At 33.7% G+C, this 18,255-nt stretch overlaps 1 protein-coding gene across 2 annotated transcripts in view; it reads right to left on the minus strand.

The window, feature by feature from the left end:
• Positions 1–6,511: 6,511 nt before the first annotated feature.
• LOC109617207 (uncharacterized) overlaps positions 6,512–18,255 on the minus strand; it is a 46,068-nt gene continuing 34,324 nt past the window's right edge. The window contains exons 11-18 of one of the 2 annotated variants that reach the window (XM_034445446.2): positions 13,633–13,744; positions 12,935–13,057; positions 11,762–11,917; positions 9,405–9,679; positions 8,721–8,987; positions 8,389–8,439; positions 7,645–7,765; positions 6,512–7,552 (exon numbers count right to left, since the gene is read on the minus strand). In XM_034445446.2, the coding sequence (XP_034301337.2) occupies positions 6,969–7,552; positions 7,645–7,765; positions 8,389–8,439; positions 8,721–8,987; positions 9,405–9,679; positions 11,762–11,917; positions 12,935–13,057; positions 13,633–13,744 (1,689 nt within the window). In that variant the 3' untranslated portion in view covers positions 6,512–6,968. The remainder of the gene's footprint in view (positions 7,553–7,644; positions 7,766–8,388; positions 8,440–8,720; positions 8,988–9,404; positions 9,680–11,761; positions 11,918–12,934; positions 13,058–13,632; positions 13,745–18,255) is intronic. The other variant, XM_034445448.2, reaches the window with a different exon arrangement.

An 18,255-nucleotide genomic window follows, 5' to 3' on the forward strand; every position in this document is an offset into this window, starting at 1 on the left:
CTTTTTCGATCAAAAATATAGGTATTAACAAATACATCTGAAAATCATTGTGAAAGATTATTTTTTTTAACTTCCATCAAACATAGTGAGAATGTTTGGTAAAATGTCGGGATTTTACATGTTCTAAAAAGGATCCATAAAAACCCCAAGGATGTTGCTGTCAAATTAACATACTAGTATGTGACAAGGCTATATAGCGACTTTGTTTTTGATATCTTTGTGTATAATAATTAAACTGTTCACCATGAGAATTATTTTGTTGGTCAATTTACTCAATTAGTCATTTTTACTAAAGTTTAATAAAAATGATTTTGTATATAAAATGCAATTTCATTACATGTACGTCGACTGAAAAATAGATATGAATTATAAACTGAAATGCACTTACCCTGTGTGCTTCATTTCTTATACTAGTATTTGTGTAAACAGTTTCGTTCGATATCAGTATTCAGTATAAATACACTATGGTTCTATTTTTTCCACCCCAGTACCTAATGTGTACATTATGATCTATTGACCATCTGAATTAGCAGTAAAATGTTTCAGGGGTTTTTTTTTGGTCACAAGTCATGCTAATGATCTGTATTCTTCCTGTTTTTTCCCCAAGAGAGTTGACAATTTGGTCACGTTGACACAAACGGGAATCCGGGTCAAATAACAATGAAAGTTCTACATGTGTACAGGAACACTATAGTCTTATAGTCTTTTGTACAGAGGTATTCCACCAGGAGCGTTGACGCTCCTATAGTAATACTCTTGGTAACGAGCTTGGTGACTACAGTAAGAGTACCTACCACTTTAAATAAGAATTTAGAGCCCGAATGCATTAATACATTTGAATTTCTTTGCTTACAACTAAACTTTACTGTTTTTGCTTTATCATTCTTATAGTTTTTCTAAGTTTATTCACTGGTTCACACCTACTTAACATTGAAATCACCCCCCTTCCCCGAATCCCACAACCCTTGCGATAAACATGTCCCTTATTACATCCTGCGCAGCTGTTGTACTATAATAAACCGCTCCTAGAGCAGAAGATACGCGACCAGATATGTACTCTGGTAATGGTTGGACACAGAGAGTGGTCACTCAGTCAGGTACTTAGTGTGGGACGTACATATATCGTATACCTATATAGTAGCGTATAAACCGTAAAACACATGACTGTTTTGGACAAGGTAAGACAACTGGAAACTAGTGTAGTAGTTGCATCAGGGCTGTAATATGTCTGTGTCTGAGGGATCGATGTGATGTGTCTGAGGGATCGATGTGATGTCTCGGTCTCAGCCCGTCGTTAAGGGGCTGCATCCTTCTTTAAAAAATGCTAAATTCCCCATTACTTGCAAGATAGATAACAATAAAATGAAAAATAGACAACTAATAGCATCATATTACTTGTCCAAAATTTTTGTGTTAAATAATGAAAATTAAAAAAACCAACAACAATGTGATGTTCTGTATTTCTGATTTCTTACACTTGACAGCAATAATTTTGCACCAATATTAACGATCAACTTTCGTTCGATGTAAAACCGAGCACTCTGAATAGACAGTTTTTCAACAGTTTGTCGATTGATGTACGGACATGCTTTCCATTCAACATCCCCTTTCCAGTGGTTTCAAAAAAGATAGAATCTTAGGGTTACCAGGTTATATTAGTGCACTGTGCTGACATTGCCGATTAAAGTTTTCGAACAGTTCTCAAAGTGAGATTTGGATGAATGGTTTTAATACATAGAGATGAGAAGTTCGTTTATGCAAAGTGTTGAAACCCAAACCTCTTCAATTTGTAACAAACTGTATTAAGGGGATATAATTCATTAATGATAATTAATAATTATAATTCATTATTCTAAATAACAGGACTCGAGATAATCTTCATAATTTGCATAAAGTACATTTTACAAATGGAAAACAAATATTTGCTACATGTAAATGAAACAACCAAAAGATATAGTAGTTCATAAGCACCCACACTAGGTTTTTACGAGTTGATGTATATCAACTCAGTATAGTCACTGCAAAGGGGTTTTCCATCACTGGGTTAAATCACATTTTCGTATTGATGGTCTAACTAATATATCAATTATCAAAATTTCATGATATGAATGATGAAAGAATGACTTCGTTTACTGGAAGTTAGATTTATTTTCAACGTATTTTAATCAACAGAAAATCATGATTTTCTTTTTGTTAATTGATATCAATCCGCACAAGAATGTAGGTTCAAGAAAAATCTTCTGACACATATTTCATATACTAAGGATACATTATTGTTGTCATCAATAAATTGTATAAAAGATATCAAGTATGTTTCTTCATAACCAAGAACATTTTTATTGACTGATGAAAATATTGCTATAATTAAATTTGACGTATATCTTCAGTGATACTCGCGCTGTAATCGCCTTTATGCAAATGAGCTCTGCTCAGTGGTGAATGTTAAACGTTTTCCCACACAAGAGTTGAAATTCAGGAACATAAATGTTTTTCATTACTTACATTTTATCAAACGTGAAATCATTTTTGTGTGACAAAACAAAGAGGTGAAGCAAAAGAGTTGAAAATAATCAAGAGCGGGGGGGGGGGGGGGGGGGGTCTATGTGATTTGATCTTTTGTTGAGTTGAAGGTCAGTGTGGGCCTGCAACATGCACATCGGGAAAACTGCGCGCCTGTTTATATACGTCATAGATTAAAAATAGATAAGCGCGGTAGTTTATAAATATTGTGTGGCGATTTATAGTTTTGAGCAGCGTTGATTAAGAAATAGTATCTTAAACATGATGTTTTTTACAAATTGGTTTGATAAACAGAGGCAAAGCTATTTTACCTTATCTTGTAGTTAATGGTGTGCATTCTGGACATGAGTAGAATCTTGTCATTTTGTTTTTTGCTTTCTGATGCAATGATTTGAATTTTATACTAAGTATATTAATAATATTTATATATCAGTGTAGAATAACTTTAAATGCTATATAATAGAAACAGCCAGAAATGAAATCAACACGCCCCGTTTATCGATTGGTTGAAACTTAATACAGCGACCTAAAAAAAAACCCAAGAGGCCCATGGGCCACATCGCTCACCTGAGGAACAATAGGTATGATAAAGTCAGCTTAATGGAGTCAAAATACAAACAATCTGGACAATGTACAATAATACATGTAGATCCTGTATAAATAAAATCCATTTTTCCATCAATAAATCAAGGGCAATAACTCAATACAGTAATACAAAAAGATTCTAATGAAAAAATAGCTGCCTGCTTTAATTTTATAGTCATATCACATGTTGAGTATTGCAGTTCTCAAAAAGATCCTTTACAATTGTTTATATATGGGATATTTAGCTACATCAAACTCTGAACCTTCTTGTGAGGCCGAATAATTGTCCTGGAGCCAAAGTTTTAACAATCATAAAGAATCATATTGCTGATTAGTTTCTGAGAAGAAGATTTTTAAAGATTTACTTTATATATTCCTATGTAAAACGTTAACACCCCCCCCCCCCCATATGGCCTCAACCTACCCCCAGGGATCATGATTTTCACAACTTTGAATCTACACTACCTGAGGATACTTCCACAAAAGTTTCAGCTTTCCTGGCTGATAAGTCTCTGAGAAGAAGATTTTTAAAGATTTACTCTATATATTCCTATGTAAAACTTCGACCCCCCATTGTGCCCCACCCTACCCCCAGGGATCATGATTTTCACAACTTTGAATCTACACTGATTGAGGATGCTTCCACACAAGTTTCAGCTTTCCTGGCTGATTAGTTTCTGAGAAGAAGATTTTTAAAGATTTACTCTATATACATGTATTTCTAGGGTTGGATACCGTTAAGGATGAAACGGTACGATACCATACCGGTATTTTTGAAACGATACGGTATTTTTAACGATACGGTACTAGACCTTAAAAAATGAGAATGATGATTTTTTTTCTTCTTCAATAAATGTGTTTTTGATCTTTCAGTGTTATAATTTATAAAGATAGTATCATATTTACAATAACATACGAGTTTACAAACTATGTTTATGCTTCAATCTTTTAATAAAAGATTTACAAACAAATAAATTGAATCTGATTCTTAAATGTTTAGTAAAGTTACTGGTGTTTCCCCCTTTTCCCAGGCAAAATAACTGACAATGGTTGCAAACACCACCATCTGATTTCCTACTGAAATGAGACTAGACAGCCGAGCGCTTTACCCGGTTGCCAGCCATTGTTTGGTTGCACTAATTGACGAAACATCAGAAAATAGAATGGAAATATATTAAAAAAAACCTTTGCGCTATATTGTCTTTAATTTACATTTACTGTCAGAATAAAATTTAAACACTATTATTGTAAATGTATTTAACTTTTCTTTTTAAATCATTTATTGATTTATTAAAGTATTGGCAGTCGAATCAAGTATTGTACTAAGAATGATAAAGCACATATTTCGTTAATTAGCCTATCCTTTTAATACGCGGAGAATTCGATTTTAGCGAGTCTTAAATTGTTTTTTAAAATCATTTTAAATGTATAAAAAAGTTTCAAGGTACAGAAATACCGTTATTAGTACCGGTATTAAATGAAACGGTATTTTACCGGTATTTTTAAAGCAACTATTCGGTACGGTATTGGTACCGTGTACCGGTATCCAACCCTATGTATTTCTATGTAAAATTTTAACACCCCCCCAATGTGGCCTCACCCTACCCCCAGGGATCATGATTTTCACAACTTTGAATCTACACTACCTGAGGATGCTTCCACACAAGTTTCAGCTTTCCTGGCTGATTAGTTTATGAGAAGATGATTTTTAAAGAATTACTCTATATTTTCCTATGTAAAATTTCGACCCCCCATTGTGGCCCCACCCTACCCCCAGGGGTCATGATTTTCACAACTTTGAATCTACACTACCTGAGGATGCTTCCACACAAGTTTCAGCTTTCCTAGCTGTTTAGTTTCTGAGAAGAAGATTTTTAAAGATTTACTCTATATATTCCTATGTAAAACTTCGACCCCCCATTGTGGCCCCACCCTACCCCCGGGGATCATGAATTTCACAACTTTCAATCTACACTACCTGAGGATGCTTCCACACAAGTTTCAGCTTTCCTGGCTGTTTAGTTTCTGAGAAGAAGATTTTTAAAGATTTACTCTATATATTTCTATGTAAAACTTTGACCCCCCATTGTGGCCCCACCCTACCCCCGGGGATAATGAATTTCACAACTTTCAATCTACACTACCTGAGGATGCTTCCACACAAGTTTCAGCTTTCTTGGCTGTTTAGTTTCTGAGAAGAAGATTTTTAAAGATTTACTCTATATATTCCTATGTAAAACTTCGACCCCCCATTGTGGCCCCACCCTACCCCCGGAGGTCATGAATTTCACAACTTTGAATTTACACTACCTGAGGATGCTTCCACACAAGTTTCAGCTTTCCTGGCTTTCTGGTTCTTGAGAAGAAGATTTTTGAAAATTTCTCGAAATTTTTCATTAATTTCTTATTATCTCCCCTTGAAAACGGGTGTGACCCTTAATTTTCACAACTTTGAATCCCCTTTGCCTAAGAATGATTTGTGCTAAGTTTGGTTGAAATTGGCCTAGTAGTTCTTGAGAAGATGTTGAAAATGTGAAAAGTTTACGGACAGACGGACGGACAGACGGACGACAGACAAAATGTGATCAGAATAGCTCACTTGAGCTTTCAGCTCAGGTGAGCTAAAACGATCACGGACTGCGCGGAATATAAGATTTCATAATGATGTCAGACTCAAATTCCTATTGGAGATGATTTTGGTGTTTCTTTTAGCTAACGTACTGATGTACATTAACAGTATTTTAGTGAATTTTACTTACTTTTTACAATCAATTTATATTAATTTGTGAAAAGAAAGATGTAAATTTACACAGACATATTAAAGACACTAAAATGTATATATTACAGATTGGCCCTAATCATTAAAGATATTTCATATAAACAATAAAATGCTTCTTTGATGATTCATGCGGGTTATGAAGGTAACGATCATTGCAGAACATTTTTTATATAGCCCGCTAACGCGGATTATGTATTTTTTTTTTGCAATGTCGCTACCTTCATATCCCCCATGAATCACCAAAGAAAGCATTTTATTGTTTAAATATAACACAGGCACCTGACGTTTTTAAATGCTTCTCTCTAAATGAAAAAAAATCCTTGTACTATAATATATGGTACAAGAAGTTAAAGAGAAAAGTTTAAAACGTCACCTGCATGTGATTTATTAAACCGTTTAAAATATTGTGCCTATATAGTTTTGTAAAACCGTTTTGAAATTTAATGTAAAATATTTAAATGGAACAAAGTTCTGAAAGGAAGTATAATAATTTGATGAATGACAGGAAAAGAGACCATCATTTGATCATATTGACGGTTTGCTCTCAATGAAGTAGATACAGATTCATCATGGGCACAGACGTTATACATTTTTTTTTCATAATAAAAAATATATGCCCTCTACGTAATAACAAGGTACCAGTATAGAGGGTATATATTTTTAATTATGAGACAGATATATAACGTGAGTTAAATGTGGCCGATTGAATGAACTTTAAATTAGTTGTGTCAATCGTCATAACAATACAAACCACCTGTTCAAAGCTGCATGGTCTAATTTTTTGGCTACTACAGTATTAAATAATTTTCCATACAAACCAATTACCTTAGAGAGTTATAAACCTACACCTATTTAGTATTTACACCAGCAGAATCGCTGATATAAAATCGGACCATGCAGCTTTAAAAAAGGTGACCCTCAGATGTACAAGATGGCCGAACATTCCTCTATGATATTTCACGATTCATTATTTTTCTTCTTTGATATGCTATGGCCTAGGATAATAAGATTCCTCTATACTATATGAATGATTTATTTCAAATTCTGCTTGTTGAGCGCAGAAGAGGGGCAATAAATGTCTGATTCATGTAGCATCAACTCGTGTCAGTACTTTCAGTACTTTGATTCTATATTGCATTGCAATGTAAGATTCATAGGTTGGTGGAGAGCTTGTTGAAGGGGAAAAGTTTGTTTGAGCTGCCATTGGAGCATGATGCATCGTAGTGTAATTGTTTCGGGGCTCTGTTTGGCTATTATCGGTATTTGTGTTTAACGTAGAATCACCAGAAGGAACACTGCGTGCAGATTCCATCAGTGAGGGTCCACAAGGGGTAACTAGCTGTCCATTCATTCCAGCCACAGATTCATATGAGGGAGGTGCATCCATTGGAGTATCCGCTGTATTTCTAGACATCTCATGAGTTGATATGGAGTCGATGTTGGACGACCAACCATCTACGGGTACAGACTCAGAGGGGGGTCCGGAGTGCGACGCTGGTGGGACAGCGTATGAAGGCAGTGCTCCTATAATAATCCTTTGTGGCGCTGCACATTCGATATATCTCAAGTTAGCTCGTTTTCTTTTTATAGCTATCACAACTATGATGCATATAACTGTAATAACTACAGCACAGGCAATAACGGTAGGGAGTATGACAGCGATGGAAGCTGAAATAAAGAGAATAGAATAAATAATTAAATATTAGATTTTCTCCTATGAACAACTGTGATAACGAATATGTGTAATATTTACTACTCACACGAACTGGTAAACATATTGTCTGCAGTGGTCACTTCCGGTCGAACAGGTGGCACAACTGTTCCAGTAAAAATCATGTTACTGTATTGAGGGGAAACTTTGCGACATGACCAATCATAATCCTGATAAAGATTAAGTAATCTGTTTCACATTGTAATCTTATTCAAAAGACAGTTTTGAAATGAAAATTGCTTAATATAATAGAAATGAATACTAATAAAAAGCTTTGAACGATCAAAAATTCTTTTAAAAAAACCTCTTAGAAATATTGGAAGATCACAAATTCGTAAAAAAAAATTGCACTAAGAAATAACAAATCTTATTTTTTTTTTACGACTAACATATTACTCTGTATCGTCTCAAAATACTGAGTGTGGCTGCAAAAGACAAGAATATCTCGTAGCGCATTTGTCATGTTGTGAATTTTGGATTACCCAGGTGGCAGTAAATACAAAATTCACAGCATGACAACATGCAAATCAAAATAAAATTTCATGTGAAATCGTGTCTAGGTCCCTTTAAAAAGACTTCTATATATAAAGTTGTAGTAAAACTTTCAAATTTTATAGCTAATAAAAATGAACGTTTTCTTTACTAAATAATAGTTCATAGCTAAAGAGATGATTTTTGAAAATGTGAGGTGTTTAATGGTCAATTTGTTGATCATCGAGCCTTCTGAAATTTCAAAGCAATGTCGAATAGCTTATGAATCAGAATTTTATCTAATACTAAGAGTATGATATACTTTTAATTGCTTCCAAAAAGGATCTCGCTGCATAGTTGAGAGGATGGATTTCTACCCAAGAAAAAAATATTAGTTACGTTGAATTCACATCTTAGTGTTCAGCTCAAGTACTATTGTAATTGTAATTTTTTCCCTAATAATCTATCTGTATTTTGCATATTTTATGAATACGTATACAAAAAGAAAGAACGTGGATTTGGAAAAGTAATACAAATTGTCGTCGTCCGTTGCCTCGTTTTATCCATACGAGTTTTAATTATTCTTTTTTCCCCCTAAAATGTATTTAAAGTTGATTTTAAACTATAGAAGAAAAATGAAATCTAATTTATTACCTTAAATTCAGTATTCGTTTTCAACAACAGAGGGTTCCCTCCGACCTCTAAACGTATGGTGGCAGGACTATACAAGGTGTACACTCCGTTAAATGACGTCACGGGACCGTAAAAATTCGCCAAAGTCAAAAGTATTTTTGGCGTATTTCCTCCCCCTGAGTCCGACCCGGTCGTATATGGGAGATCGTTAAACCTGATGATTTTTGCAGAGCCACATTTTGACTTCTCAAGTACAACTACTGGTTGATATGAGTCAGATCGAAGTATCTACAAAGACAATGTATCTTCAAGGCAATACTTATAATTATATATATATTTGTTATAATACCAATATACTGTATACAGGGAAATATTTGCCCCTTTCACCCTTCTTGTCAGCGGGCGATTTTAAATCTCGGCGAATTCCAATGTTTCAAAACACAACTGTGTCTGAGCGCATTCAAGACGAGGTGAAACTGCTTGCAGAAGGGAAAAAATTACCCGGGTCGAAAATAACCCCGTATACAAGTACCATCTTAATGTAACTTGGGGGTCTTTCATTAAAAAAAAAAAAAATAAAATTGAATTGAATTGACAGTGTTTGGAAATAAAAAAAAAGACGGTGATTAAATAATATCAACTCAATATTTCAAAACGTGACGTAACGGATGACTATACGAGTTATAGATATTACAAGCAACTCACGGAGTAAACTATGGAATCAATGGGCACGCTTGTGTCAATATTCCATGTCACGATATGGTAAGATAACAGCACCAGGATTATAGGTTTGTCAGTTCCTCCTCTTGGACGTATAATTACGTCATACGAATTACTTTCATAAACTCCGATCACATGGACTTCATAGTTTGGGTTATCGTTCGTGACACAGCTGCGCAACTTGTAGCCGAAATTTAAAGTTTCCACTTTTGCAAGTGCAAATGGCGGGTTCTCTCGAATTATGCAGTTTCCCACTTCAGCTAAAATGAAATTGTAATTTGTTTTTATATTAATTTGTCAAAACTGCCAATCTTCCGTAATATGCTTTAAAAAGTACCGATCATGAAATTAGGATATCATGACTATTTAGCTACTTCATCATTTATCGCAGTGAAGTTCAAACTACACATACTCTTCTGCGTCTCCGCACTTGGTTTGGTACAACCGTGAAACGAACTCTGGCGGAAGTTTGCAATGAAGATACCAATGCGAGTAAGTCTAGAGCGTTAATCTTACAATTGTTACAATTACAATTGAATTCTCGTTTATATAATACAGCCCAGCAAATTACACAACTACTAACCAAACCGAATCAAGTAAATCAATTTGTCCAGGTAAGAATTAGTTAAAGCGGCATTGTCACGATTTTGGTCAAATTCTATTTTTACGTTTTCATTATTTACAATGCTTTAGAAATGCATTTCTAATGATCATATAAAATTTGAGTCATTCGTAGAGTTATAAGCAAGATACAGGGCTCGCAATTCTCTGTCATGTAAACAAGGCTTGTGCCCTGTTTTTGTTTACAAAGGTTCAATATATCAGTAAAAAATCTTTTTTTTTTGCTAATTTGTCTATCTTTTTATTTGTTTTAAGCATAGATAAACAGTTCCTAACGTTTAACTCATTCATTTTAGGTTTAAAACTGAAATTTTTCACTTCAACGTTCAAAATGTAAACAAACGCTTTGTTTACATATAGCGAAGAATTTCAAACTTTGTAACTCGCTTATAACTCAACAAATGACACTCAAATTTCGATTACCTATTAAAAATGCCTTTCTGGTGCATTGTAAAAAATAAAATCAGAAGAATAATTTTTGACCAAAATCGTGACCATGCCCCTTTAAGCAGATCTTTAACATTTTAAAACTACCTTCAAACACAATATTAATTTTAGCAGTGCATGTCAAGTGTATTTACAAATATACATGTAGTTACGACGTTTATTTAAGTACTTATATGACGAATGTTTACATTGTGAATTCTGTCAGTGTGGGGAATTATTTCGTGATCAATAAAAAATGTGAGCAACTCCCAAATCACGAACTGATGCCAGATTGAAAAAAAAATGTAGCTACTTCCACATACCGCCTCCATTGGTTCCAAAATATCAAACAATAAAATGCTTTTCCTTTATATGTAAATATTTTCTGCAATGCAAGCTACTGTACCTTTCTATCCGGAATGAAACTTCAAATGTTCATAATGACATTTATTTTATGATTCATTTAATGAATTATCTATGAAAATGGGTAAAAACAAAACGTAAATCATAATTTTGTTCGATTAAAATGTTACACAGAAAAAAAATCAATTTTCTATTTATGTGACGGTTACCATTGTAGCTGTTGTAGCTTTAAATTATCTAAATAAATATCTACATTTTTCAATGTCTTTGTCTGTGATAACACTGCCAATCAGTTTTGTACTATACAGCCTAATAAATTCAAATGCCGCTTTTTTTGGAGGGCAATTTAATCATTGATCAAATACAACAAAAACTGACTTATAGAAGCACAAAACCACTGATTGTTTATAACACTACTTCTATTGTTTGTATTTTGTTGGAACTTAAATTGTTCAAGATCGATGATCAAATTTTTGAAATATGATATCTGAAACTGATTTAGTTGATTTCTAAAAAAATTCCTATTGCGGATCAACAACTAATCTGAAAATATACAACATTAAAATACAATGTATGTAAAATGTTACGACAAAACACTTAAAAGACTTAACTTTTTTATTATATTTATATAAAAACACTTTTAGAATTGAAAAAAAAAGAAAATGAAATTAAGGTTAGTTCAGATTTCCTGTTTCAATATAAATCTTTCTTTAACATGGCATACCTTTTTCAAATAAACAAACAAAGATATCAGTATCGATATTTGCGTATACCTAATCATTTTTGTGGATTTTAAAAACACTATTTTACTTCAGTTATTGAACTTTGTAAAGACCTTTTTTTCAAATCGCAAACCCTGAGTAAACATAATCCTGTAGTAAATATTTTAGATGTAAGAGAATGAGCTCGAAAAACAACACAAATCTACTTACGGAAACAGTTCTGTGAGTTGTAATACTCTCTGTAGGATGTTGTTGAGCCATAGTAGGCACGACCCAATGTACAAACACACTGACCGTCTATACAATCGGCATAGCCACCAAACTGGGTGCATGAAAATCGCCCACCATAGCAAGAAACGCCTTTGTCTGCAATGAGAGAATCGTGCAATTATAACAGTGATGTTATTTCAAAGTCTTATATACGATATCCTGCAAAGCATCTCAAGAGGGGTAGGTGCATATATCTATTTGAAAAACTAAATGGCAAAGTAAAACACGATCAATAAATTAATTAATGTCGACTAAACATAAGTAGCAAATAACCATTACAAAGCAAACCAATATACACAAACAACATTATATAAATAGTGCCTGTTTGGGAGGGTAACTGTTGAAATTGACACCCCAAGAAAGCCATTGTCAACCGACGCGAAGCGGAGGTTGACAATGGTTTTCGAGGGGTGTCAATTTCAACAGTTACCCTCCCAAACAGGCACTATTCATTTTATTATACTGAATGTCTTATTTTTAAAGAAAATTTTACTGCTTTTATATAGAAATGAAGTGTATTCTACGGCCAACCGTACTCGCATAATTTACGCGCATGTAACAATTCGTTGTGTTACCCGTCGTCAAGTGTGTTGCTAACGCTGAGGGTAATAGAACGGATTACCTAATGCGTCCAAACCAATCAGATTTCAGTATTTAACATGAAAGTATAATAATATATAAATAGTGCCTGTTTGGGAGGGTTACTGTTGAAATTGGCACCCCGAGAAAACCATTATCAACCGACGCGAAGCGGAGGTTGACAATGGTTTTCGAGAGGTTTCAATTTCAACAGTTACCCTCCCTAACAGGCACTATTTATTTTATTATACTGAATGTCTTACTTTTTAAGAAAATTTTACTGCATTTTTACAGAAATAAAGTGAATTCTACGGCCAACCGTACCCGTTTAATTTACGCGCATGTAACAATTCGTTGTGTTACCCATTGCCAAGTGTGTTGCTAACGCAGAGGGTAATAGAACGGATTACCAACTGCGTCTAAACCAATCAGATTTCAGTATTTAACATGAAAGTATAATTAAGCAAAATAAAAACTGATAATTTCATCATGGTGTCTTACTATACATGTAAATAACCATAGTATATGGCGTACCAGGACAATACTGTAGATTACAATACTGCTCCTCTGTCCTGCTCTCCCCGTCATATAGTCGTGTTCGACTCTGTATTCCTACGTCACACGGCTTCGAACACGCAGACCAGGCCGTCCAATCAGCTACAATGCCAGCAAAACAAGAAAACAAATGGAGATTGGTTGGTATGCTTAACTAAATAGACAGTTGCAGAGCTAGCCTAAGTTTAATGTGTCCGCCTATAAATCCCTATTTGGTCCAGGGTGAGTCTCTTGTACATCCATTGTAAATGGTCAAGGAGATGAGCCTCAGAGTCAGAAAGCTCATTGATTCTGACAATTCAAGAGAGCACAATTATTGCTTTAAACTTGTGATGTTTTTTAAATGTTGTTATTGGTCCCTATAATGCAACAAATCTATTGATCATATAATTTAAACGACAGTCAAAATATTTAACATATCCGAGGAAATAAATCAAGATATTTATATTTTTTGTTGATTTCTAGAAAAAAAAACCATTTGGGTGGGCAAAGCTATGATACCACCAATTCCCTTTGTACCGAATGGATCTGATGGTCCTGAGCTCAAAAGTAAGTACCTACTTCAAATTAGAAATCAATTATGGTAGGGAGAATAACAGCACTTGAAGCTGAAATAAAGAGAATATTGCTACAATAAATAACTGTGATAAAGAAAATGTTTAATTTGAAATACTTACAATTATTGGAAAACATGTTGTTTGCAGTGGTCACTTCAGGTGGCACAACTGTTCCAGTAAAAGCCATGTTACTGTATTGTGGGGAAACTTTGTTACATGACCACACATGATCCTGATAAAGATTAATTAATCTGTTTCACATTGTTATCTTATTCAAAAGACAATTTTGAAATTAAAATTGATTTATAAAATAGAAATGAGTATTAATAAAAAGTTTTGGATGATTAAAATTTCGTAAACAAAAATCAAGCTTAAAAAATATTGGAAGGTCACATATTCGTAAAAAAAATTGCGCTAAGAAATAACATTATGATATCTTAATTATTTACGAGTAACCTACTACCCATGTATCGTCGAAAACAACTGACTGTGGCAGCAAAAGACAAGAATATCTCGTAGCGCATTTGTCATGTTGTAAATTGGGGATTTACCGGGTGGCAGTGAATACAAAATCCACAACATGACCACATAAATCTTGAAAGAAGTTCGCTCCTTAGGTTTTGGGTAGTCATTTTGGGTCACTTCTTGTCTGAAAATTCTGCATCACATATTAATTCTAGTAGTATATCTTTATTTTACAATGCCAAAACACCCTTTTGAATAAAATTGTTGTTAAAAAATTACATTTTTACAGAGTTTTCGGTGGCTATATTTTGTTGCGGAAGGTTTTCAAGAGGGAAATGAACAGTTTTCATAACTCACTAGTTTTAGAGTACTGTTACTTTAGCTTCCTAATTTTCAGCGCAGACAAAACTTTTAGATAGTTTGTGTATTGCGATATACTCATGATGTTCTAAAAAACATATTAAAACAATATTTCGATATTTCTGTAGATATATTTTGGCATATTTAGCTTATATTTCATAGAAGTTACGAAAAATTTAATTCCAATTTTGGCCTAAAATTAGCTCATTTCATGCTTTATCTCAATTTTTGATATGTGACCCCTACTTGTTTAACTTGTAAATGAGATATAAAATGTATGTCTTTTTGTATGCAAAGTTTTGGAAAGATTACATTACTACAACTTTTGTTTATTTGCGTTATAATTTGATTACTCCAAAATTTTATAACATTTGTTGGTGTGTTCATCATGTACTGGCCTTTGAAGCCACCAATAAGGCAAGAATTTTTAAACTTTGACTTAGAGTTTACTTTTATAGTCACTGCATGTGTTCAACTTCATACTGTATAAAAATCTTAACTAAATAATAGTTAAAACTGATTTTTTTAAATAATCAATTTTCTTGTCAAATTTTAGTAAAAATTTCGGGAAAATTATCATTTTTGTTTGGGACCCTATATTTCCATAAAGGCATGTGACATGGGTCACAAATAGAATAAATGAACATTTTAGGTCCCCATCTTTATATCAAAATGGTTTTCGGATGATTGACATAACTATTATTTCAGGTGCCAACCTCATTAAGGTCAAACCTCGGAATAAAGAGTATCTGATTTTAACCAATATTGTTTGCCACTTCCTGTGCTCTTCTACAATTGGAGATAAATTTCTAATTTCAATAAGATTATAAAAGGAAATTGCATACTCTAGTATCTCACACAAATTCCTGGTAAGGTATCCTAATTTTTTTTGCAAGAAAGCTTGTCAAAGTAGTAGTAAATCAATAACAAATTCCTGAAAAAAGTTATATAAAATTGAGGAACGTATTGTCTGACCTAAAAGGATCTCTTAATAAAGCTGTAATAAACATTCAAATTCTGAAGTTGTTACAAATGAAATGTTCTTTACTAAATAATTGTTTGTATAGCTAAACAGGTGATTTTTGAAATTTGAGATAGATTTAATGGTCAATTTGTTGACCATCGAGCCTTCTGAAATTTCAAAGGAATGTCGAATAGCTTATGCGTTAGAATTTTATCTAATACTTAAAGCAATATGAACTGTATTTTTTAGAATTTTATTTTGCTGCAAAAACCTGCTAGTACGATAAGTCTGCATGTAACTTAAACTTTTATGATAAATTGGATTTGAAAACAACATTGATTTTTGTCAAAAGGAAGATTTCTTTTTAAAGGAATATATAGCATATCAATTTTTGTACAGGACGACAGTAATTCAATTTTGCTCCAATTAAGGCCTTTTCCACAAAAATATGGCTTACAAATATTAAAAAACCATGATATTTTTGTCATTTTAGAAGAAAATAACATTTTTGTAAACAAGAGGCCCATGGGCCACATCGCTCACCTGAACAGCAGTTCCTTGTAACATTACATTTCGTAGCATATGCTTTTTCTATTTTAAACATTGAACCCCTTTCTGGGGACCCAGTTATGGTCCGAGGTTTATGGTTGGCTTGAACAACATAAATAGTAACATAGGAATTAAAATGTGTAGCACTGCGGTGGGACCGCACGTACACAACCTGAAAAAGAAGAGAAGAGTTCCACTTCAAGAGGAATAACTCTCAGACTATACAGAACATCAAGAAAGATAACTCTTGGTTCCACTACATTAGAGTTTACACAATTTGAGGATCCTTGCAAAGTAATCTCACAAACTGTAGCATTATAGTTCTCGAGAAAAACTTTTTAAAAACATTTTCAATATATCTTTCTATGTTAAACTTTGAACCCCTCTTGGGGCCACAGTATTAGTCCAGTGCTAAAGTTTTAATTATTTGGAATCTACATTATTTAAGGATGCTTGCATAGTTATCTCACAAGCTGAAGCATTATAGTTCCCTAGAAAAAGATTTTTCAACATTTTCCCTCTATATTTCTATGCTAATTTAAACTTTGAACACCTCTTGGGGCCCCAGTATAAGATTGAGGTCACGGCTTTTTTAATTTCGAATCTACACTATTTGAGGGTGCTTACGTAGTTATCTGACAAATTGATGCATTGTAGTTCTCGAAAAGAAGATTTTTAAACATTTTCCATATATACCGGTACTTCTACATTTAACTTTAAACCCATCTTGGGTCCCTAGTATTAGTCCAAGGGTCACTATTTTAAAACTGTCGAACCTTCATTATCCAAGGTTGTATGCATGATAGTAATCTCACAAATTGAAGCATTGTAGTTCTCGAGAAGAAGATTTTTTAACATGTTACCTTTATATTTCTATAATAAACTTTGACCCCATCTTGGGGCCCCAGTATTGGTCTGGGGTCACGATTTTACCAATTAGGAATCTACATAAGCGAAGGATGCATGCATAGAAATTCCACAAACTAAAACATTGTAGTTCTTGAGAAGAACTTTTTGAAACTTTTCCTTTATGCTTTTTAAAATGTTTAAATTTTGAACCCCTCTTAGTGCCCATCAATTGTCCGGGAGTTACAATTTTTTGAATCTACATTATTTAAGGATGTACATGTATGCATAGTAATATCCAAAACAGTTGCACTATAGTTCTTGAGAAGAAGATTTTAAAACATTTTCCTATATATGTTAAAATCTAAACCCCTACTGGGGCCCCAATTTTTGTTCGGGGGTCACGATTTTTACAATCTTCACTATATATACAACCTTTTGTGTATGTATTGGCATTTTTGGTGAAGTGGTTCTTGAGAAGAAAATTTTTAAACATTTTTCATATGTAGTTCTATGTTAAACTTTGAACCCCGCCTGGGGCCCCAGTTTTGGTCTGAGGGTCGCGATTTTTACAATTTAGAATCTTCATTATACATTCAAGCTTTTGTGTAAATATTGGCATTTCTGGAGCAGTGGTTCTTGAGAAGAAGATTTTTAAAACATTTTCCTATGTATTTCTATGTTAAACTATGAACCCCACCTGGGGCCCCAGTTTTGGTCCGAGGGTCACGATTTTTACAATTTAGAATCTTCACTATATATACAAGCTTTTGTGTAAATATTGGCATTTCTGGTGAACTGGTTCTTGAGAAGAAGATTTTTTAAACATTTTCCTATGTATTTCTATGTTAAACTTTGAACCCCGCCTGGGGCCCCAGTTTTGGTCTGAGGGTCACGATTTTTACAATTTAGAATCTTCACTATATATACAAGCTTTTGTGTAAATATTGGCATTTCTGGTGAACTGGTTCTTGAGAAGAAGATTTTTTAAACATTTTCCTATGTATTTCTATGTTAAACTTTGAACCCCGCCTGGGGCCCCAGTTTCGGTCCGAGGGTCACGATTTTTACAATTTAGAATCTTCACTATATATACAAGCTTTTTGTGTAAATATTGGCATTTCTGGTGCAGTGGTTCTTGAGAAGAAGATTTTTTAAACATTTTCCTATGCATTTCTATGTTAAACTTTGAACCCCGCCTGGGGCCCCAGTTTTGGTCCGAGGGTCACGATTTTTACAATTTAGAATCTTCACTATATATACAAGTTTTTTGTGTAAATATTGGCATTTCTGGTGCAGTGGTTCTTGAGAAGAAGATTTTTTAAACATTTTCCATATGTAGTTCTATGTTAAACTTTGAACCCCACCTGGGGCCCCAGTTTTGGTCCGAGGGTCACGATTTTAACAATTTAGAATCTTCACTATATATACAAGCTTTTGTGTAAATATTGGCATTTCTGGTGAACTGGTTCTTGAGAAGAAGATTTTTTAAACATTTTCCTATGTATTTCTATGTTAAACTTTGAACCCCGCCTGGGGCCCCAGTTTTGGTCTGAGGG

This window comes from Magallana gigas, chromosome 2, assembly GCF_963853765.1.
Source record: "Magallana gigas chromosome 2, xbMagGiga1.1, whole genome shotgun sequence".
Lineage (NCBI taxonomy): Eukaryota > Metazoa > Mollusca > Bivalvia > Ostreida > Ostreidae > Magallana > Magallana gigas.